The sequence below is a fragment of the Salmo trutta genome, chromosome 13, assembly GCF_901001165.1.
Source record: "Salmo trutta chromosome 13, fSalTru1.1, whole genome shotgun sequence".
Lineage (NCBI taxonomy): Eukaryota > Metazoa > Chordata > Actinopteri > Salmoniformes > Salmonidae > Salmo > Salmo trutta.
Window position 1 is genome coordinate 26,168,494 of NC_042969.1, and position 22,497 is coordinate 26,190,990.

General features: G+C 44.7%; 1 protein-coding gene across 1 annotated transcript in view; it reads right to left on the minus strand.

The window, feature by feature from the left end:
- Window positions 1–22,497, minus strand: part of fat1b (FAT atypical cadherin 1b) — a 52,182-nt gene that overhangs the window by 24,022 nt on the left and 5,663 nt on the right. Inside the window, exons 6-19 of the mRNA XM_029771616.1 lie at window positions 20,672–20,733; window positions 20,134–20,529; window positions 17,855–18,065; window positions 16,578–16,717; window positions 13,990–14,265; window positions 12,995–13,205; window positions 8,767–12,825; window positions 8,439–8,635; window positions 7,077–7,230; window positions 6,710–6,943; window positions 1,345–1,731; window positions 1,006–1,220; window positions 681–818; window positions 364–507 (exon numbers count right to left, since the gene is read on the minus strand). Coding sequence (XP_029627476.1) covers window positions 364–507; window positions 681–818; window positions 1,006–1,220; window positions 1,345–1,731; window positions 6,710–6,943; window positions 7,077–7,230; window positions 8,439–8,635; window positions 8,767–12,825; window positions 12,995–13,205; window positions 13,990–14,265; window positions 16,578–16,717; window positions 17,855–18,065; window positions 20,134–20,529; window positions 20,672–20,733 — 6,824 coding nt within the window. The remainder of the gene's footprint in view (window positions 1–363; window positions 508–680; window positions 819–1,005; window positions 1,221–1,344; window positions 1,732–6,709; window positions 6,944–7,076; window positions 7,231–8,438; window positions 8,636–8,766; window positions 12,826–12,994; window positions 13,206–13,989; window positions 14,266–16,577; window positions 16,718–17,854; window positions 18,066–20,133; window positions 20,530–20,671; window positions 20,734–22,497) is intronic.

Genomic DNA, 22,497 nt, shown 5'->3' on the forward strand with positions numbered 1-22,497 from the left:
GGGAAGAAAGAAGGGGACAGAGGAATGGAGAGAGAGACAGAGAGAGAGGGAGAGAGATTCCATATCCATGCCTTTCGATGTTGATTCAGGAGCTACTGTTCAGAGGCTTAATGAAGCTCCCTCGTTTATCCTTTCTCTTCTCAGCTTTACATCCTGTATCTGTACCTCACACTATTCCTTACACTCATCTGCTTCAAGTGCAACTCTATGGCAGCCAATAACGTTTCTGAGGCATATTAACTTCAGTTAACTTGCACCCTCCAGCTAAACCTCACTTCATTTAAGAAGTGTAGTCAGTGTTGTCGGATGTAATCTCTCTCTCATCTCTCCGTGGCATGTCTACCGCTGACCTGTCTGTCTTACCTGGATGACAAGGCTGTAGTCGGCCTCAGAGAACACGGGCGCATTATCATTCACATCCGACACGTCAATGTTGACCAGGGCACTGCTGGATCTGGATGGACTCCCACTGTCTGATGCCAGTACCGTCAGAGTGTATGCAGGCACCTAGTTAAACACGGAGTAAAGGGGTGGGAAAAAATCAACTCTAGACTTTGAGCAACTAAAAACAATTGAGGCTTGTAACATTGCCAATACTTCAAACTGTGACAATTGGAGTGTTAATTGTGCTCTGTTGAATGAGAGGAACATGGGAAGAATGTGGAAAGTTAGTTAGCTACCTTTTCTCGGTCTAACGGGCAAACAACCTTCACCTCACCGCTGACCGTGTCTATGGTGAAGGGCCCGGCTTGGTTGCCCTTGACGATTGAAAAGTGGATGTGATTGTTGGAGGGACCATCGATGTCATCAGCCATCACCTTAACAACAAAGAACAGAGTGCATGAATGGACATGTTAACAATAGTAACAATACTGCATCAGACGTTTTGTAGTAAAATGACACTGCAGGATTTCCCTTTCTTTCTACAGAGCATTTGAGTACAAATCAAAGCTTGAAAATGTTTCATTTATAGTGATTGGGGCCTTAATACCACTGGACACTCACCGTCAACATGGTCAGGTCCATGTCGGTATCTTCACTGATCACAGCAGAGTACACCTCCTGGCTGAAGACAGGAGAGTTGTCATTGACATCTGTCAAGTAGATGGTTACCGTGGCAATGTCACCTTGGCTCATCCTGCCTTTGTCCGAGGCCTGTACTGTCAAATAGTGCTCATGGGACGCTTCATAATCCAGAGCCTTGGTCACAAATATGGCACCTGTAGACACACATACATACGCTCAGTAAAGGGACACTAAACTCACATGACTAGGAAAGCATTTTCAATGGCAATCCTCATTTTATGTCATAAACAATAAAGATGACATTTATAGTATAGCTACCGGTGTGTGAGTCCATGCTGAACATCCCATGCTTGTTGCCGTTGACGATGGAGTAGGTGATGTCAGCGGTGGCCTTGGGGTCTCCGCTAGCCGCAAACACCCTGACCACCTGGGTCCCCAAGGTGACGTCCTCTGACACCGTGACGCCATAGTCCCTGTTTTGGAAGGCTGGGGGTCTGTCGTCAACGCTGAGCACAGAGACCAGCACGGAGCAGACAGAGGACAGTCTTCTGGGTGAGCCCTGGTCTGTGGCCCGGACACGCAGCGTGTACCCAGCCTGGGTCCTCACCAGGGGTCGCTCCACACGGACCAGCCCTGAATGCTGCTGGATGGAGAACCGGCCATCAGCTGAGTCCTCAAAGGAATACAGGATCCTGCTGTTGTTTCCTAGAGAGGGACAGAAAGTTTAACCCATAAACGCACAGCCATCTCCACTCTATCATATATGAACAACCCAGATGAAATGGGAGGTCAATGGCGTTTTGACCAGAGCTTGCCCAGCCCAAGCATATCCAGCATACTATATCTGACCACAGTCATTTGTTAAGATAACTGCACGACAGCAGAGTGAATTGGGGCCAAATCTCTCCATGATCTCAACGACCTCCAGAGTCATCAGATGACAAGGCATTTCATTAACTGATCCTGAACGATGCGCGTTATTGAGGCCAGGGAGAGAGTCTGTCTGTGATGACATGGACATCCTCTGGGCAGTTCTGTGTTTAGGTCTGTGATTAGCATACAGTCGTGGCCAAAAGTTTTGAGAATGACACAAATATTAATTTACACAAAGTTTGCTGCTTCAGTGTCTTTAGATATTTTTGTCAGATGTTACTATGGAATACTGAAGTATAATTACAAGCATTTCATAAGTGTCTAAGGCTATTATTGACAATTACATGAAGTTGATGCAAAGAGTCAATATTTGCAGTGTTGACCCTTCTTTTTCAAGACCTCTGCAATCCGCCCTGGCATGCTGTCAATTAACTTCTGGGCCACATCCTGACTGATGGCAGCCCATTCTTGCATAATCAATGCTTGGAGTTTGTCAGAATTCGTGGGTTTTTGTTTGTCCACCCACCTCTTGAGGATTGACCACAAGTTCTCAATAGGATTAAGGTCTGGGGAGTTTGCTGGCCATGGACCCAAAATATCGATGCTTTGTTCCCCGAGCCACGTCGTTATCACTTTTGCCTTATGGCAAGGTGCTCCATCATGCTGGAAAAGGCATTGTTCATCACCAAACTGTTCCTGGATGGTTGGGAGAAGTTGCTCTCGGAAGATGTGTTGGTACCATTCTTTATTCATGGCTGTGTTCTTAGGCATAATTGTGAGTGAGCCCACTCCCTTGGCTGAGAAGCAACCCCACACATGAATGGTCTTAGGATGCTTTACTGTTGGCATGACACAGGACTGATGGTAGCGCTCACCTTGTCTTCTCCGGACAAGCTTTTTTCCGGATGCCCCAAACAATCGGAAAGGGGATTCATCAGAGACAATGACTTTACCCCAGTCCTCAGCAGTTCAATCCCTGTACCTTTTGCAGAATATCAGTCTGTCCCTGATGTTTTTCCTGGAGAGAAGTGGCTTCTTTGCTGCCCTTCTTGACACCAAGCCATCCTCCAAAATTCTTTGCCTCACTGTGCTTGCAGATGCACTCACACCTGCCTGCTGCCATTCCTGAGCAAGCTCTGTACTGGTGGTGCCCCGATCCCGCAGCTGAATCAACTTTAGGAGATGGTCCTGGCGCTTGCTGGACTTTCTTGGGCGCCCTGAAGCCTTTTTCACAACAATTGAACCACTCTCCTTGAAGTTCTTGATGATCCGATAAATAGTTGATTTAGGTGCAATCTTACTGGCAGCAATATCCTTGCCTGTGAAGCCCTTTTTGTGCAAAGCAATGATGACGGCACGTGTTTCCTTGCAGGTAACCATGGATGACAGAGGAAGAACAATGATTCCAAGCACCACTCTCCTTTTGAAGCTTCCAGTCTGTTATTCGAACTCAATCAGCATGACAGAGTGATCTCCAGCCTTGTCCTCGTCAACACTCACACCTGTGTTAATGAGAGAATCACTGACATGATGTTAGCTGGTCCTTTTGTGGCAGGGCTGAAATGCAGTGGAAATGTTTTTTGGGGATTCAGTTCATTTGCATGGCAAAGAGGGACTTTGCAATTAATTGCAATTCATCTGATCACTCTTCATAACATGCTGGAGTATATGCAAATTGCCATCATACAAACTGAGGCAGCAGACTTTGTGAAAATTAAAATTTGTGTCATTCTCAAAACTTTTGGTCACGACTGTACACAATAGGGTTGTTTATGATAGAGGCCCAGCTGGAGCGCGACATGAATGCCTCACAACAACAGGCCCTGATGAATACAGCCAGGCAGGCATCACAAATTAAACCCAACTCCCGCCATTTATGATGCAACCAAAGAAAGAGAGGAGTATGCTGCATAGCAACTCTTATCACAGATTAAAGTCTGTCTGGCTCTCTATTACAACAGGCACCAATGGAGATACGGAAAGTCCAAGGTAGGAGTCCATGGAGAAATATCCAGGCGAAATACAAATGGCTCCAAGGAAAGCAATATTTTCTCAATATGAAGTGCTGAAAAGCACCAGTAAGAGGTCAATTAGAGGTATATTGGAACAAATAGCTACAATTTGTTGTAAATCCACACAACAACACTGTTGTTGCACAACTACATCATCATACAGTAAACTCTTTCTGCTGGGAACAAAACCAAAGGCTGCATCCCAAATGGCACCCTCCCTATTCCCTACTACATAATACACTACTTTTGACCAGACCCTTATGGGCACTGGTCACAAGTAGGGAACTAAATAGGGAATAAATAGAGTGTCATATCCAGCGTGACTTAAGTTAGTGCATTCATCTTAGGATAGCTAGGTGAGAGAACCACATTTCACAGTCATTGTAAGTACATTTTCCCTCAAAGTAGTAATCAGCAAAGTAGATGCTAGTATGAAATTACAAGTGCAAGTGTTTTAAAATATAGACTGTATATATATACAGTGAGGGAAAAAAGTATTTGATCCCCTGCTGATTTTGTACATTTGCCCACTGACAAAGAAATGATCAGTCTATAATTTTTATGGTAGGTTTATTTGAACAGTGAGAGACAGAATAAAAACAAAAAAATCCAGAAAAACACATAGAAAAAATGTTATAAAATGATTTGCATTTTAATGAGGGAATTAAGTATTTGACCCCTCTGCAAAACATGACTTAGTACTTGGTGGCAAAACCCTTGTTGGCAATCACAGAGGTCAGACGTTTCTTGTAGTTGGCCACCAGATTTGCACACATCTCAGGAGGGATTTTGTCCCACTCCTCTTTGCAGATCTTCTCCAAGTCATTAAGGTTTCGAGGCTGACATTTGGCAACTCGAACCTTCAGCTCCCTCCACAGATTTTCTATGGGATTAAGGTCTGGAGACGGGCTAGGCCACTCCAGGACCTTAATGTGCTTCTTCTTGAGCCACTCCTTTGTTGCTTTGGCCGTGTGTTTTGGGTCATTGTCATGCTGGAATACCTATCCACGACCCATTTTCAATGCCCATTTTCAATCACCCAAGATTTGACGGTACATGGCCCCGTCCATCGTCCCTTTGATGCGGTGAAGTTGTCCTGTCCCCTTAGCAGAAAAACACCCCCAAAGCATAATGTTTCCACCTCCATGTTTGATGGTGGGGATGGTGTTCTTGGGGTCATAGGCAGCATTCCTCCTCCTCCAAAAATGGCGAGTTGAGTTGATGCCAAAGAGCCCCATTTTGGTCTCATCTGACCACAACACTTTCACCCAGTTGTCCTCTGAATCAGATGTTCATTGGCAAACTTCAGACGGGCATGTATATGTGCTTTCTTGAGCAGGGGGACCTTGCGGGCGCTGCAGGTTTTCAGTCCTTCACGGCGTAGTGTGTTACCAATTGTTTTCTTGGTGACTATGGTCCCAGCTGCCTTGAGATCATTGACAAGATCCTCCCATGTAGTTCTGGGCTGATTCTTCACCGTTCTCATGATCAACGCAACTCCACGAGGTGAGATCTTGCATGGAGCCGGGAGATTGACAGTTCTTTTGTGTTTCTTCCATTTGCGGATAGTCGCACCAACTGTTGTCACCTTCTCCCCAAGCTGCTTGGCGATAGTCTTGTAGCCCATTCCAGCCTTGTGTAGGTCTACAATCTTGTCCCTGACATCCTTGGAGAGCTCTTTGGTCTTGGCCATGGTGGAGAGTTTGGAATCTGATTGATTGATTGCTTCTGTGGACAGGTGTCTTTTATACAGGTAACAAACTGAGATTAGGAGCACTCCCTTTAAGAGTGTGCTTCTAATCTCAGCTCGTTACCTGTATAAAAGACACCTGGGAGCCAGAAATCTTTCTGATTGAGAGGTGGTCAAATACTTATTTCCTCATTAAAATGCAAATCATTTTATAACATTTTTTACATGCGTTTTTTTCTGGATTTTTTGTTGTTGTTATTCTGTCTCTCACTGTTCAAATAAACCTACCATTAAAATTATAGACTGATCATTTCTTTGTCAGTGGGCAAACGTACAAAATCAGCAGGGGATCAAATACTTTTTTCCCTCACTGTATATATATATATATAGACCATGTGTGGGTGTGTTTTCACCTTGGTTAGGGCTGTTGACTGAAACAAACTATGTATAGTGGATACCATCTCTTTATACTCGTATTGCTGAGGACCAATGGACAAAAGCACTGTCCGTATCAATCACTCACTGCATTAAGTCCATATAGAGGAAGTCTTTCATTCTTTTGTTGTTGTTTTCCTGTTGCTTGGTTGGTTGGAGAGGAAATATTATTTACACAGCTTGCCGGTGTTTAATTGAATTTCGAAGAATATTTGGGCTTGACTGTTAAGAGGAAAGGACTACTGTCAATAACAGACTAAATAACATTGTCAGTTTATCATCAAAGCAATCTTTTTCCAGTTTAATAATTCCATCAGTCTGGGCCGTGTTATTTTGTGTTTGTATGTGTGTGTGTCTTCCGTTAACACCAGGATAAAGCACAGACCTCATTCTCTGTCTTACTACATAATTGATTGCTTGCAGCGCTTACACGTTCATTATGACTTTGGAAACTTCTGCAAGACTAATTTCAAAAGGTATACCACACCAACCATTTCTTTTCAATGTGAATTAGGACTTTTCTCAAGGCTCTTTATTCATTGCATCAGCATATCTATTCTAATTGAGCCGTAAATCGTAATTATTGCCGCACATTTATTACATTAGTTCTGTCTAATAACAGGATATATCTTATCATAACATGAATACTTTTTGGCAAGTTAAGGCCTCTTACCTGCATCCAGATCAGTGGCCTGTAGCCGTGCCACATACGCGTTTATCTCAGTGTTCTCAAAGACAGTGACAGGGTAGGGGTCAGCTGTGAACTCAGGAGCGTTATCGTTGACATCTCCCACTGTTATCACCACATTAGCCTGGCAGTAACGCTGTCCTCCGTCCTCCGCTTGCACCAATAGACTGTACACATCCCTCTCCTCACAGTCCAACGGCAACAGGGTTCTCACCCGGCCTTCAGAATACACACAGCACAGACAACTACGTCTTAGGTTCTACAGGCTCCACTCTTAGAACATTTACTAGTAACATTTGGTGAACAATTTTCTCCAAACATGATGATTATATGTTTGATTGATATACAGTACCTGTGTCTGATTCAATGCTAAAGTAATCAGCTCCATCTCCAGAGAGAGTGTACGAGATCTGAGCGTTGGATTGGATGTCTGCATCAGTGGCAGAGACTTGCAGGACCAGCCTCCCTTCAGGAGTGTTCTCAGGGACTGTCTGGGCATAGAGAGCCTGTAGAGGAGTCATGGACGTTACATGAAGTAAACAACTCTGTAAGAAACTCAACAAAATACATATAAACTTTGGACTTCGTATTACATAGAAACGTCATATTACAAAGAAACTTCACAGGACTTCATATTACATAGAAACTTCGTAGGGTCATTTTGTTTAAAAGTACTTTCACTCTGTTACAGTATGTTCTCTAAGTGCCTTTGTACTGCCCAACCCTTACCCTCTCACAGACAGGACTGTTGTCGTTTTGCACTACCCAACCCTTACCCTCTAACAGACAGGACTGTTGTCGTTTTGCACTGCCCAACCCTTACCCTATCACAGACAGGACTGTTGTCGTTTTGCAGTGCCCAACCCTTACCCTCTAACAGACAGAACTGTTGTCGTTTTGCACTGCCCAACCCTTACCCTCTCACAGACAGGACTGTTGTCGTTTTGCACTGCCCAACCCTTACCCTCTAACAGACAGGACTGTTGTCGTTTTGCACTGCCCAACCCTTACCCTCTCACAGACAGGACTGTTGTCGTTTTGCACTGCCCAACCCTTACCCTCTAACAGACAGGACTGTTGTCGTTTTGCACTGCCCAACCCTTACCCTCTCACAGACAGGACTGTTGTCGTTTTGCACTGCCCAACCCTTACCCTCTCACAGACAGGACTGTTGTCGTTTTGCACTGCCCAACCCTTACCCTCTCACAGACAGGACTGTTGTCGTTTTGCACTGCCCAACCCTTACCCTCTCACAGACAGGACTGTTGTCGTTTTGCACTGCCCAACCCTTACCCTCTAACAGACAGGACTGTTGTCGTTTTGCACTGCCCAACCCTTACCCTCTCACAGACAGGACTGTTGTCGTTTTGCACTGCCCAACCCTTACCCTCTAACAGACAGGACTGTTGTCGTTTTGCACTGCCCAACCCTTACCCTCTCACAGACAGGACTGTTGTCGTTTTGCACTGCCCAACCCTTACACTCACAGACAGGACTGTTGTCGTTTTGCACTGCCCAACCCTTACCCTCTCACAGACAGGACTGTTGTCGTTTTGCACTGCCCAACCCTTACCCTCTCACAGACAGGACTGTTGTTGTTTTGCACTGCCCAACCCTTACCCTCTCACAGACAGGACTGTTGTCGTTTTGCACTGCCCAACCCTTACCCTCTCACAGACAGGACTGTTGTCGTTTTGCACTGCCCAACCCTTACCCTCTCACAGACAGGACTGTTGTCGTTTGCATCGAGGACACTGATCTCCACAGTGGCTGTGGTCACAGACGTTCCGTCGGAAGCAGTGACGTTCAGGAGGTAACTGTCCCTCTCCTCCCTGTCCAGAGCTCTCCTCACCACCACCCTCCACTCCCCCTGAGAGTGCTCCAGGTCAAACTGAGCCCGTGGATCACCTCCTGGGAGAGGCAAAATACATTTCACATTCAGGGTAACAAACAATCTTGCAAAATTATCCAAAGCAACTGAAACATCCCTGTAACATTCTGTAATTCAAAGACAATCTGTTTACTCAAGTCAGCTAGAGTACCTGTGATGAAACAGCAGATTGGCTTGTTGAGGTCTTCAGAGTCTCTGTCGGTGGTCCTCAGGACTGCTATGGCCCTGCTAGGAACGGGGATGTCCTCACTGACGCTGGCCCTGAACACCTCCGCCGTGAAGCGCATAGGATTGTCATTCACGTCTACCACCGTCACCTCCACTGTGGCAGCGGTATTCAGCCTCCCGTCATGCCCTCTGTCTGTAGCCAGTACTGCTACTGAGTACCGGTCCTGCCGCTCCCGGTCCAGCTCCTTCAGGGTTGTGACCCACCCTGACTCTCCATCCACAGCAAACATCCCCAGGACCTCTACAGAGTTTTGATACTGGTCCAGACTGTAGGTTACCTGGCCGTTCACTCCTGAGTCTAGATCAGTAGCTCTCACCTGAATCACTGAGGTCCCTTTAGGTAGGTTCTCAACAACAAATGATCTGTAAGAGTCTGATTCAAACTGTGGACTGTTATCGTTGACATCCTGTACCTGAATATGGAGTTGGGCAGTAGTAATCACATCAATGTCCTCTAGGTCGCCCTGTGCCTGCAGAGTCAGCAGGTACCATTTAGTGGTTTCAAAGTCAAGACGTTTGGCTAGTTTGAGCTTCCCTGTGTCTGTGTTGACAACGAAGACTTGGTCTTGGTTGCTCTCAGGGGTGCTGCCCTTAACAAGGTTGTATATCAAAAGCTGCTCACTCTCTTGGATGACATCAATCTCAGAACCTATAGGAAGACCCTCACTGACTGACCATCTCTTCTGTAACTCAACTAGTTTTGGCACGGTCACCTCCTTGGGCAGTAGTCTGATGTATACTGGCACCAAAGTTTTTTTCGGTGGATCTCCAGCGTCTTTAGCACTCACATAAAAGGAAAAGAGGTCATTTGTATAAGCTGTAAAATTGTTTTTGGCAATTATATCACCATTGAGAGGATGTATGTCAAAACCTCCCACCTCAGATTCTACAGTGTAAGTGATGTCAGCATTGCTGCCTTCATCTGCGTCCACAGCTGTAACTCTGACTATGACAGTTCCTTCAGAGACATCCCTGGGAATATTGGCTTTGTATTCTGCTGCCCTGAACTGAGGAGCGTTATCGTTAACATCAGTCAGGATCACGTTGACAGAGGTGAAGCCTAGCTTTCCCCCTCCATCTTTAGCCATCAGACTAATAGAGATTAGGTTACTGATTACATTCTCTCTGTCTAAGCTTTCCACAGTAAAAATCTCCCCATTTTCATTGATAGTGAATCTGTCCTTTGCGACATCATTCACTATGTAATATGTCACCTTGCCATACACTCCAAGATCTTTATCGGTAGCTGTGACTTGAGTGACCAACGTGCCAACAGGTGAGTTCTCCAACAGCTCTACAATAGAGTCAGTGTGTGAGAAAGAGGGGCTGTGGAGGTTAGAAGTGACCACTGTGACCTGTACGTTACATACACTACTATAAAGCCCATCAGACACAGACACACTGAGGTTATAGAGTGTCTCCCTGTTCAGCTTGCGGTATTTCGATATGACAATCTCTCCACTCCTTCCGTCTATGGTGAAGCTGGAGTCCTCATTGCCAGAGAGTAGGGAGTACTCCAGGCGGTTAGTGTCTGACAGGTCAGCATCAGAGGTCCTCACACAGGCTACAAAATGACCCCTTTGGGCCAGCTGGCTGACCATAGCCTTATACAGATGCTGTGTGAAGACTGGTGGGTTGTCATTGATGTCTGTCACTGAGATGATGACTGGGACCTCACTGGATTGGGCAGGGACACCCCCATCCACAGCTCTGACCACCAACCTATGTTGTGGTCCCACCTCAAAGTCTAACAGGCCAGATGTCATGATCACCCCACTGTCTTGGTCAATGGTGAAGTAATCTGAGGAGCCACCCCCCTCCTCCACTAACTGGTAAAACAGCACTTTGTTGTTGCCCGAGTCTGAGTCTGTGGCAGACACCTGTAACACTGACGAGTCAATGTCAGCCAACTCAGACACACTAGCCTCATATAACCTCTCTTTGAAAGTCGGTGCATTATCATTGACGTCCCCCAAGATAATGTCAAGGAAAACTTCAGAGTGAGCCCCTGTAAGTGAGTCTGAGGCTCGGATACTAAGTCTGTATGCTGGGTGGGTCTCGTAGTCCAACGGCTGTACAACATGGATGACACCAGTGATGAAACTAATGGAGAACTGACCTAAAGGGTCTCCCTTAGAGATGCTATAGACAGTCCTTGGTCCCTCTGAAGCATTGGCCTGGATCTTCACAATGGAGGTGTCTAATGGAACATCCTCTGGTATAACTATGTCATAGGATGATTTTTCAAACACAGGTACGGCTTTGTTCACCACTGTCACCGCCACCTCCACTGTTGCCGAGAGAGACGGGTCCCCTCTGTCTTTAGCGATGACGCTGATTGCAAACTTAGTGTCAACGTCTTCTGGGTGAATGGTCCTTTTGAGTGAGATTTCCCCTGACGGGCTGATCTGAAAATATCCCCAGTCTTCTTTCAGCTGGTATTTGATCTCAGCATTCCTACCAATGTCTTTATCCACTGTGGTTATCTGCCTGACAACCTGACCCACTGCTGAATCTAACTGCACCAGGGCTGAGTAGGGGAGTCCCACGAACACAGGCTTATTGTCATTTACATCTTCAATGGTCACCACCACAAGAGCATGAGCCACCCCTGAGGATCTGTGTTCCTTCGTCACCTCCACAACGATCTGAAACGTATCCTGTTCCTCTCGATCGAAAGGTACTCCAGTCGTAAACAGCACACCAGAGGTGTGTCCAATTTCAAACCTCCCCTGTGGGTTCAGGATGGTGTAAAACAGAGGTTCGTTTAACCTTTTTCTCGCAGCAGTCACCACAGCCAGAGTTTTCCTCTCAGATGAGTTCTCTGGTAGAGAGACAGTATACAGGTCCTTGGCAAACGCCAGATCCTTGTTCTGATTCTCTCTTATGTTAATTTTGATCATGGCAGTCTTGGTGAACTTCCCATCAGACACTCTGACTGTCAACTCGTACCCATTTCGCAATTGGGCTGGATTCAAAACAGAAATAACGCCTGACTTGGGATCAATCATGAATTGACCTCCTATGTTTCCATCTGAGATAGAGAACAGCAGTTTGGAACCAGCTCCTGAATCCAGATCAGTGGCGTTTATAGAAATCACCTTCACTCCACTGTAGGTTGGCACTATGACAGAGGTCTCAAACACGTCTTGGCTGAATGTTGGGGGGCAATCATTGACATCAGTGATGTGGATGGTGACATAGGCTATGGTCTCAGAGAAAAGTTGTGGCTTTCCACTGTCATGGACCTGCACAGTGAAGTTGAACTCTGACCTCTGCTCATAATCCAGGCCAGTGACAGTGCGAATGGCTCCGGTGCTGGAGTCAATGGCGAAGTAGTCAAGGACATAGGGCTCTACAATCTGGTAGACCAGCCTGCCATTCAGATCACTGTCAGCATCAGTGGCTTGGATAACCAGAGGAGACTTTCCATTGGTTAGCACCATACTGTTAACAGGGGCGGACTCACTGACAACTCCTCTGAACTCTGTCTGTGTGAACACTGGACTGTTGTCATTCTCATCTTTGAGGTGAATAAGGACTGTAACATAGTTCACCATCTCTGCCATGTTGGTGGCCTGCACTGTCAGTTTATATGAAGACACACTCTCATAGTCCAACAGCCTCTGAGTGACAACAACCCCAGAGGTTGGATTGATATCGAAGGCGTTGTTGACATTTCCCTCTCTGATCTGGTAGAGGACAGAAGAGTGACTGGAGGCAGAGACCAGAGTAACTAAGCTCCCTACAGGGGCTGTCTCACTGATAACAGCTGAGATCTCCTCCTCAGGGAACCTGGGCCTGGTGTTATCTGGCACAGTGACAGCTATACGTACTGCTGTCACCACACTCAGTGGAGGCGCTCCTCTGTCTGACGCCTTTACAGCCAGCTCAAACTGACTCTTGTCATCACGATCTAGCTCCTTAGCCACTGTAATGGTCCCCAGGACTAGGTCGATAGCAAACATGTTGTCCTCGTTCCCTGTGAAGGTAAAACAGCAAAAGAGAGTAAAAACCAAAATATTAGTAACAGCATGGATTGTTATTCTACAGTCTGGTGTACTGTAGTTATTAATTAATAGTCAAAGACTAACAAGTCATGGTACACAGAGAGTCATGGTTTCAACAGTGTGGTAGGAACAGTACTGTACCTGACTCTATGATGTAGCTGATCTCTGCATTGCTTCCTCTGTCTCGATCCTGAGCAGTAACTTGAAGTACAGCTGATCCCACAGCAGCTGACTCAAACACCTGGCCTGAGTACCGGGGGCTGGTGAACCAGGGGGTGTTATCATTGGTGTCCTCCACGTTAACTATCACTCTGACCAGGTTACACTTTAAAGGCACACAATCATCACACACCTGGAAAACACATGGATCACAGTACTCATATAAGACATATCACACATGGGTAGGTGCTACACTGTACCAGTTATTCCTACAGGCCTGTTTCTCAAACAAAACATCAACCAAGACATCCACACAGTGACACAGAAAGGCCTGTTTATCCGCTTGATTTTATCTGAAAGGCTTGTTTGTCAGCTTGATTTGATCTGATTTGAAAGGCTTGTTTATCAGCTTGATTTGCGTGTTATGAGTGATACATGACTCATTGTGCGTTCCAAATAATAGCACCCTTCTCCCTCTATAGTGCACTACTTTTGTGGGCCATGGTCAAAAGTAGTGCACTATAAAGGGAATAGGGTGCCATCTGGGACAAAGCCACGTTAAATACCTAGTGTTGTCTTACCATGACAGTGAGGGCATGGCGGTAGACCCCTCATGTCGCCTTACCATGACAGTGAGGGCGTGGCGGTAGAGCCCTCATGTCGCTTTACCATGACAGTGAGGGCGTGGCGGTAGATCCCTAATGTCGCCTTACCATGACAGTGAGGGCGTGGCGGTAGATCCCTCATGTCGCCTTACCATGACAGTGAGGGTGTGGCGGTAGATCCCTCATGTCGTCTTACCATGACAGTGAGGGCGTGGCGGTAGATCCCTCATGTCGTCTTACCATGACAGTGAGGGCGTGGCGGTAGATCCCTCATGTCGTCTTACCATGACAGTGAGGGCGTGGCGGTAGATCCCTCATGTCGTCTTACCATGACAGTGAGGGCGTGGCGGTAGATCCCTCATGTTGTCTTACCATGACAGTGAGGGTGTGTTTGTTCATGACCTCGTGGTCCAGAGGTTCTGTGGTGTAGAGCTGTCCCGTCCCAGGGTCCAGCCTGAACCTCCTCTGGCTGAAGAGATCAGTGCTGCTCAGGAGAGTGAAGGTTAGCTTGTTCCTCTGGTCTCTGTCTGTGGCACTGAGCTGCAGAATGCCTGATTCTGGTGCTGTGTCCTCTGGGATGCTGACCTCATACTGGGGCTGAGAGAACTGGGGCCGGTGGTTGTTGGTGTCAATCACTTTGATGAACACCTAGGTAAATGAAGACAGAGGCTGTGTATTTGTTGCACCAATTTCCAACATACTGCAAATTGAAAAGAGGCTGTTTGTTTCAAAATGCATTTAGTTACAACAGTATGCAAATGAAAATAACAGCATGCATTGCTGTGTAAGTATTTGTTGCACCGATTTCCAACATCTTGCAAATGAACTTAACAGTAAGCTTTAAGTGCGGACATCTTCATTGCTGTCATGCATTACACTTTTATATTTAAAATAGTCTTCCCTTGTTTCCTGAGTGGAATCAGCACTAAAAGTGTTCACTTCTAAGATCCTGTTTTAATGTCCAATATTTTGGTACTGTAGCTATTTTCAACATTAGTTCCATACTCCATAAACCCACATAAGAGGGGAAAGAGATGTGACTCAACGGCATTATGTGCAGGAACATATGGTAGTGTTATACTGAGGTAGAAATTGCCATAAATAAATGTGATTTTTAGAGAAAAAGTCACTATAAACAAACAAATGAAGAAATTGATTGGGTGTTTGGCAGATGTCTAGATTGCAATAAAACCGCTTGGGTAAACAATTCTCTAAACCTGGACCTTTAAAACCATATGAAGGCCATGTGTGCGTCCACGATGACAGCCTATCCCTAATGTAGTGCACTACTATATAAGGAATAGGGTGCCATTTAGTATGCAGCTCATGATTATCATTTCATGGTGGAATTTCTCTGGAACCAGAGACACTGAAACTGAGACTGAAACTGAACCATAACAAAACAGTGAATGTCATTCCCTGTCTAACCAATCGCTTCACCCCAGGCAGTTGGTCATGGTGATGCATGCCATTTATGTGCACACACACCTACAAATCCTCCACCAACAACAAGCACACATGGACGGCCTGAGGATGTTGTGGCTGTAGGAACAAGGAGGTATATGTATTTGATGCAGATCACTCAACACAAACTATACCTAGATAAAATTGCCTTGGTCTCAAGGTAATGTGTGCAGTATATGAAATCTCTTACAAGGTCGCAGCCTAAGGCCCACAACATTATAGCTAGTGCTTCTTCTTTTTGATTCCCTAATGTCAGTCTTCACCGATTTATTGCATTTAACATTTTACAACTATACTGAACAAAAATATAAACGCAGCATGTAGTGTTGGTCCCATGTTTCATGAGGTGAAATAAAAGATCCCAGAAATGTTCCTATGCACAAAAAGCTTACTTCTCTAACATTTTCTGCACACATTTGTTTACATCCCTGTTGGTGAGAATTTCTCCTTTGCCAAGATAATCCATCCACCTGACAGGTGTGGTATATCAAGAAGCTGATTAAACAATATGATCATTATACAGGTGCACCTTACGCTGGGGACAATAAAAGGCCACTATAAAATGTGCATTTTGTCACACAACACAATGCCATCAATGACTCAAGGTTTGAGGGAGCGTGCAATTGGCATGCTGACTACAGGAATGTCCACCAGAGCTGTTGCCAGAGAATGTAATGTTAATTTCTCTACCATAAGCCGCCTCCCAATGTAATTTTAGAGAATTTGGCAGTATGTACAACCGGCCTCACAACCGCAGACCACATGGAACCACGCCAGCCCAGGACCTCCACATCCGGCTTCACCTGCGGGATCTTCTGAGACCAGCCACCCAGACAGCTGATGAAGCTGAGGAGTATTTCTGTCTGTAATAACGCCCTTTTGTGGGGAAAAAAATAATTCTGATTGGCTGGACCTGGCTCCCAAGTAGGTCGGCCTATGCCCTCCCAGGTCTACTGATGGCTGCACCCCTGCCTAGTCATGTGAAATCCATAGATTAGGACCTAATGAGTTGACCTAAAAATATTTGAAATTGTTGCATGCTGTGTTTATATTTTTGTTAAGTATAGACTCAGTCGTTGACAGATGGTCGGGGGGATGCAACATAATTATAATCATTTGTACACTGCAAATTGACCACAACTAAGCCCAAAAATGTCATACCTTAATTACATTGAGACACGATCACGTCTCTTTTTTTATTCATTAGAATACTTTTATTCAAAATAAAGTTTTTTACTAAAAACATTGCCCCCTAAATAATCCCTTTACGGGCCGGTTTTGCCCAGTAGGCCTGTTGCCAACCCCTGCTTTACAATATCTCTGAATCATTTAAAATACGTTGGAAGATATACATAAAAATCCAAAAGCCAACTCATTTGTCATTCGGCAGTGTGACAAGACGGCATTCCCTGGATGCTAGCATGGCACCCATATGGCAGGAGTTATCTGTAAAAAAAAATCTATTCAGTCCTGTGTTTTTCAGTGTCGTGAATTACCTGGGTGCTGATGTATCTGTTTCCATCTGTTGCCTCCACTGTCAGGCTGTAATTTGATTTTGGTTCTGCATGGAGAGGTTTGGCTAAAATGACGGTTCCACTGCCCTTGCCTATATCGAAGCGGCTGTCAGCGTTGCCACCTGTTATCAGCGTAATGAGAAGTGACAGTGGATTAAATTAACGTTTCCCTTTCTCTCAACAGGAGACATATTGAGCTTTTTTTGGATGCATTGTCTTCTATGCTTAAGAGTAAACCCATATAATCCTATTTAATATTATTCTATTTGATAACACCACAAGAGTGGAAAAATGTCAAAAATAGACATACACAATTTGATTTAATCAACGATGTTACATTTTTCTATGAAATCTGTACAAGTTGGGCATTCTGAGAAAGCATCACAAAGCCTAACAAAGAACAGGAGGTAGATAACAAGATCTGGGTAATCTCTGCAGCAGATACCTTCTGTAGTACACGTCAAGTCGCAAGCCATTTGAGCGATGTGAAACACTTCTTTAGCGTGCATGTCTCCTTGCCAATTAAAGAGAAATCCAAAGAGGGTGAGAGAAAGAGGAGAGTTGGATCGGAGGAGCAGAACAGGAGAGAGAGCAAGTTGTCAGTTGTAGGACAGTTAATTAGTGCAGGAGAAGAGGTAAAGAGAAAGAGAAGTGAACGACGTCTAACAGGGGTTGTTACCTAGCAAGCCTTACTTCTAACTGGGGTTGTTACTTAGCATGCCTTACGTTTAACAGGGGTTGTTACCTAGCAAGCCTTACTTCTAACTGGGGTTGTTACTTAGCATGCCTTACGTTTAACAGGGGTTGTTACCTAGCAAGCCTTACTTCTAACTGGGGTTGTTACTTAGCATGCCTTACGTTTAACAGGGGTTGTTACCTAGCAAGCCTTACGTTTAACAGGGGTTGTTACCTAGCATGCCTTACGTTTAACAGGGGTTGTTACCTAGCAAGCCTTACGTTTAACAGGGGTTGTTACCTAGCAAGCCTTATTTCTGACAGGGGCTGTTACCTAGCAAACCTTTGGGAAAGTAAGCATAAAGATTTCAACATAGCAGCTCAAGTTTTTACAGAATAATGGTGATATCAACAATAGTAACCCACATTCACATATTTTCTGCCTGGGAAAGGATTAATGTGCTGGGTTCCTGTAATTTCGATGCAGACAGGTGAGTCTGGAAAAACAAATGTGTGTTACAGGTTACCTGTGATTTGGAACCAGACAGGTGAGTCTGGAAAAACAAATGTGTGTTACAGGTTACCTGTGATTTGGAACCAGACAGGTGAGTCTATGGGTTGGGTGGAGATGACCCCCACCATGTGAGCCACTGGGTCAGTCTCCATGACAGAGAAGGCGAGGGAGGTCTCTTCAAACACCAAGGGCTCAGAGGAGGGCTCAGGCCTCACGATCCACTCAATGTGCAGCCGACAGGTAGAGGACCTTTGGGGTCTCCCGTTGTCCACCACTTTAATCTGGGCAACGGCACAACATGGAAGAGCAAGGGATAATAACTGTGTTATTAACAAAAATACTTAAGGTGCTGCCTTGTGCTAAATGGATTTAATACACATTATACATGAGTAGCACGTTGAGCAGAATTAATACACGTTATACATGAGTAGCACGTTGAGCAGACTTAATACACGTTATACATCAGTAGCATGCTGAGCAGACTTAATACACGTTATACATCAGTAGCATGTTGAATAGACTTAATACACGTTATACATCAGTAGCATGTTGAATAGACTTAATACACGTTATACATCAGTAGCATGTTGAATAGACTTAATACACGTTATACATCAGTGGCATGCTGAGCAGACTTAATACACGTTATACATCAGTAGCATGTTGAATAGACTTAATACACGTTATACATCAGTAGCATGTTGAGCAGACTTAATACACGTTATACATCAGTAGCATGTTGCCAGACTTAATACACGTTATACATCAGTAGCATGCTGAGCAGACTTAATACACATTATACATCAGTAGCATGTTGAGCAGACTTAATACACGTTATATATCAGTAGCTTGTTGAATAGACTTAATCCACGTTATACATCAGTAGCATGCTGAGCAGACTTAATACACGTTATACATCAGTAGCATGTTGAGCAGACTTAATACACGTTATACATCAGTAGCATGTTGAGCTGTCTTAACACACGTTATACATCAGTAGCATGCTAAGCAGACTTAGTACACGTTATACATCAGTAGCATGCTGAGCAGACTTAATACACGTTATACATCAGTAGCATATTGAATAGACTTAATACAAGTTATACATCAGTAGCATGCTGAGCAGACTTAATACACATTATATATCAGTAGCATGTTGAGCAGACAATACACGTTATACATCAGTAGCATGTTGAGCAGACTTAATACACGTTATACATCAGTAGCATGTTGAGCAGACTTAGTACACGTTATACATCAGTAGCATATTGAATAGACTTAATACACGTTATACATCCGTAGCATGCTGAGCAGACTTAATACACGTTATACATCAGTAGCATGTTGAGCAGACTTAATACACGTTATACATCAGTAGCATGTTGAGCAGACTTAATACACGTTATACATCAGTAGCATATTGAGCAGACTTAATACACGTTATACATCAGTAGCATGTTGAGCAGTCTTAATACACGTTATACATCAGTAGCATGTTGAGCAGACTTAATACACGTTATACATCAGTAGCATGTTGAGCAGACTTAATACACGTTATACATCAGTAGCATGTTGAGCAGACTTAATACACGTTATACATCAGTAGCATGCTGAGCAGACTTAATACACGTTATACATCAGTAGCATGCTGAGCAGACTTAATACAAGTTATACATCAGTAGCATATTGAATAGACTTAATACACGTTATACATCAGTAGCATGTTCAGCAGACTTAATACACGTTATACATCAGTAGCATGCTGAGCAGACTTAACACACATGTTATACATCAGTAGCATGCTGAGCAGACTTAATACACATGCTATACTGTACATCAGAAGCATGTTGCCAGACTTAATACACATGTTATACATCAGTAGCATGTTGAGCAGACTTAATACACATGTTATACATCAGTAGCATGTTGGCAGACTTAATACACGTTATACATCAGTAGCATGCTGAGCAGACTTAACACACATGTTATATATCAGTAGCATGCTGAGCAGACTTAATACACATGTTATACTGTACATCAGAAGCATGTTGCCAGACTTAATACACATGTTATACATCAGTAGCATGCTGAGCAGACTTAATACACGTTATACATCAGTAGCATGTTGAGCAGACTTAATACACATGTTATACATCAGTAGCATGTTGAGCAGACTTAATACACATGTTGAGCAGACATATTGCATGTCTTTAACTAGTTCATATTTAAACAAAGTTTGAAGCTGCAGGCTGTTGTTGAATGGATATATAGATATGATAGATAATTGAATACATCTCATCGCTAAACAGATGTAATACCAAAGTAGCTACTGCAACTGTACAGACTTACTGTAAGGATGGCATGCTGTCCTGCCAAGACAATCTCTCTGGAAAACACATGGCCAGTTTGGGGTTCGATGAAGAACCTCCCCTGCTCGTCTCCCCCCTCGATGCTGTAGGACACCTCAGCGTTGGAGCCCGTGTCTCTGTCAGAGGCGATCACTCTGTAGATGGGCTCTCTCTTAGCAACCCCCCTCCTCTCTGTTGGTCTCTCCCTGTCTCCATCTGACCTGTCCCTGTCCCTCTCTGACCTGACCCTCTCTGACCTGTCCCTGACACTCTCTGGGAGCTGGACCTTATAGATCTTCTCCAGGAACTGTGGGGTGTTGTCGTTCTCATCCTGCACCCTCACCACCACCCGGACAGCTGTGGACCTGGCTGGGACGCCCTTGTCTGTTACTGTGATCTGGGAGTGAGGAAGGAGGGAAAGGGTCAAGCAAGCATTAGGTGTCACTTTTACAGTATGTTAGATATTCATATTTTGATTAATTGGATATTGATTTCCAGAACGTCCAATAGGATGACACTACATATAAAAGATGGTTCACCTCCAGTGTATGTTCCTCTTGCTGCTCTCTGTCCAGTTTTCTGGAAGTGGTTGTCACCAAACCTGTCAGGTCAGACATCAAACACAGACTGTATTAATACAGTCATGATCTACATGTAAGATACTCCTCTGTTCTTGCAAAACTCCCATTTGCATCACTGATAATGTGGGTTAATGTTATTCAAAGGCAAATCAACATGGGTATGTTTCAGAGGCATACTGTAGAATGTTTCTTTCTTGTACCAAGCTCCACCCAGCCCTGAGGAGCTGGAATAGACCTTCAGACATGTTCTACTTTATATATGGTCCTTAAACACAGGGCCATAAACACAGGTTTTATACACAAATTCATGCACATAAGCCCAAAGAAATTAACCACTTCCATTACAACAAGTTTGTGCCATATTCTGAGGAAAGGAAAACAGTTTTTTCCCAAGATTTAACGGGATGCTTGTTAGGTTAAATGTGGAGTCCACTTGCCCATTGAAACCACATAAACGATGGCTGTTTAATGTGCTATGTATGATTAGCAGTGGGAAAAAAATACATTTTGTAAGCCAAGCCTGTTGATAGCATAGCATTATGTTAGTTATGGAGGGGGAAAGTCCACCACAACATAGGGCTGGGAAGGTTCTTGATTGCTACTTGAATTAACAATGAAGTAACAAAATAATGACATAATGGAAGTAACTTATTCTTCTCAACAGTTATAGTATAAAGAAACAAGACAAGATTTACTGTATCAGAGGGAAAACATATTCTAATACTGTAGCTAAGGATAGGTAACCTATTATAGGTCTACAGACTACAGTAGGACTGTCTGGAAGTTATTAGAGGAGGAATACATTTCCTACTTGGCTGGATCTGTTCTCCACAGGGTCTTTTTTTGTAAAAACGCCGACATTGTTCTCTTCAGAGAATTGGTAGCTAAAACCAGATACAGTCCCTGTCGCAAATGGCACCCTATTACCTACATATTGCACTCCTTTTGATCAGCACTCTGGTCAAAAGTAAGTGCACGATATAGGGAATAGGGTGCCATTGGGGATGCAACCACTGGCTTTGTGTGCAGCGGTAGAAGTTGGTTGATTTACAGTGAAAGGGCTTTCTCATGGACAGTAAACCCTGTTGGCTGGGTGCACAAGGGCTTTCTCATTGACAGTAAACCCTGTTGGCTGGGTGCACAAGGGCTTTCTCATGGTCAGTAAACCCTGTTGGCTGGGTGCACAAGGGCTTTCTCATGGTCAGTAAACCCTGTTGGCTGGGTGCACAAGGGCTTTCTCATGGTCAGTAAACCCTGTTGGCTGGGTGCACAAGGGCTTTCTCATTGACAGTAAACCCTGTTGGCTGGGTGCACAAGGGCTTTCTCATGGTCAGTAAACCCTGTTGGCTGGGTGCACAAGGGCTTTCTCATGGTCAGTAAACCCTGTTGGCTGGGTGCACAAGGGCTTTCTCATGGTCAGTAAACCCTGTTGGCTGGGTGCACAAGGGCTTTCTCATTGACAGTAAACCCTGTTGGCTGGGTGCACAAGGGCTTTCTCATGGTCAGTAAACCCTGTTGGCTGGGTGCACAAGGGCTTTCTCATGGTCAGTAAACCCTGTTGGCTGGGTGCACAAGGGCTTTCTCATGGTCAGTAAACCCTGTTGTGTTGGCTGGGTGCACAAGGGCTTTCTCATGGTCAGTAAACCCTGTTGGCTGGGTGCACAAGGGCTTTCTCATGGTCAGTAAACCCTGTTGGCTGGGTGCACAAGGGCTTTCTCATGGTCAGTAAACCCTGTTGGCTGGGTGCACAAGGGCTTTCTCATGGACACAACAGAAAGTAGTGC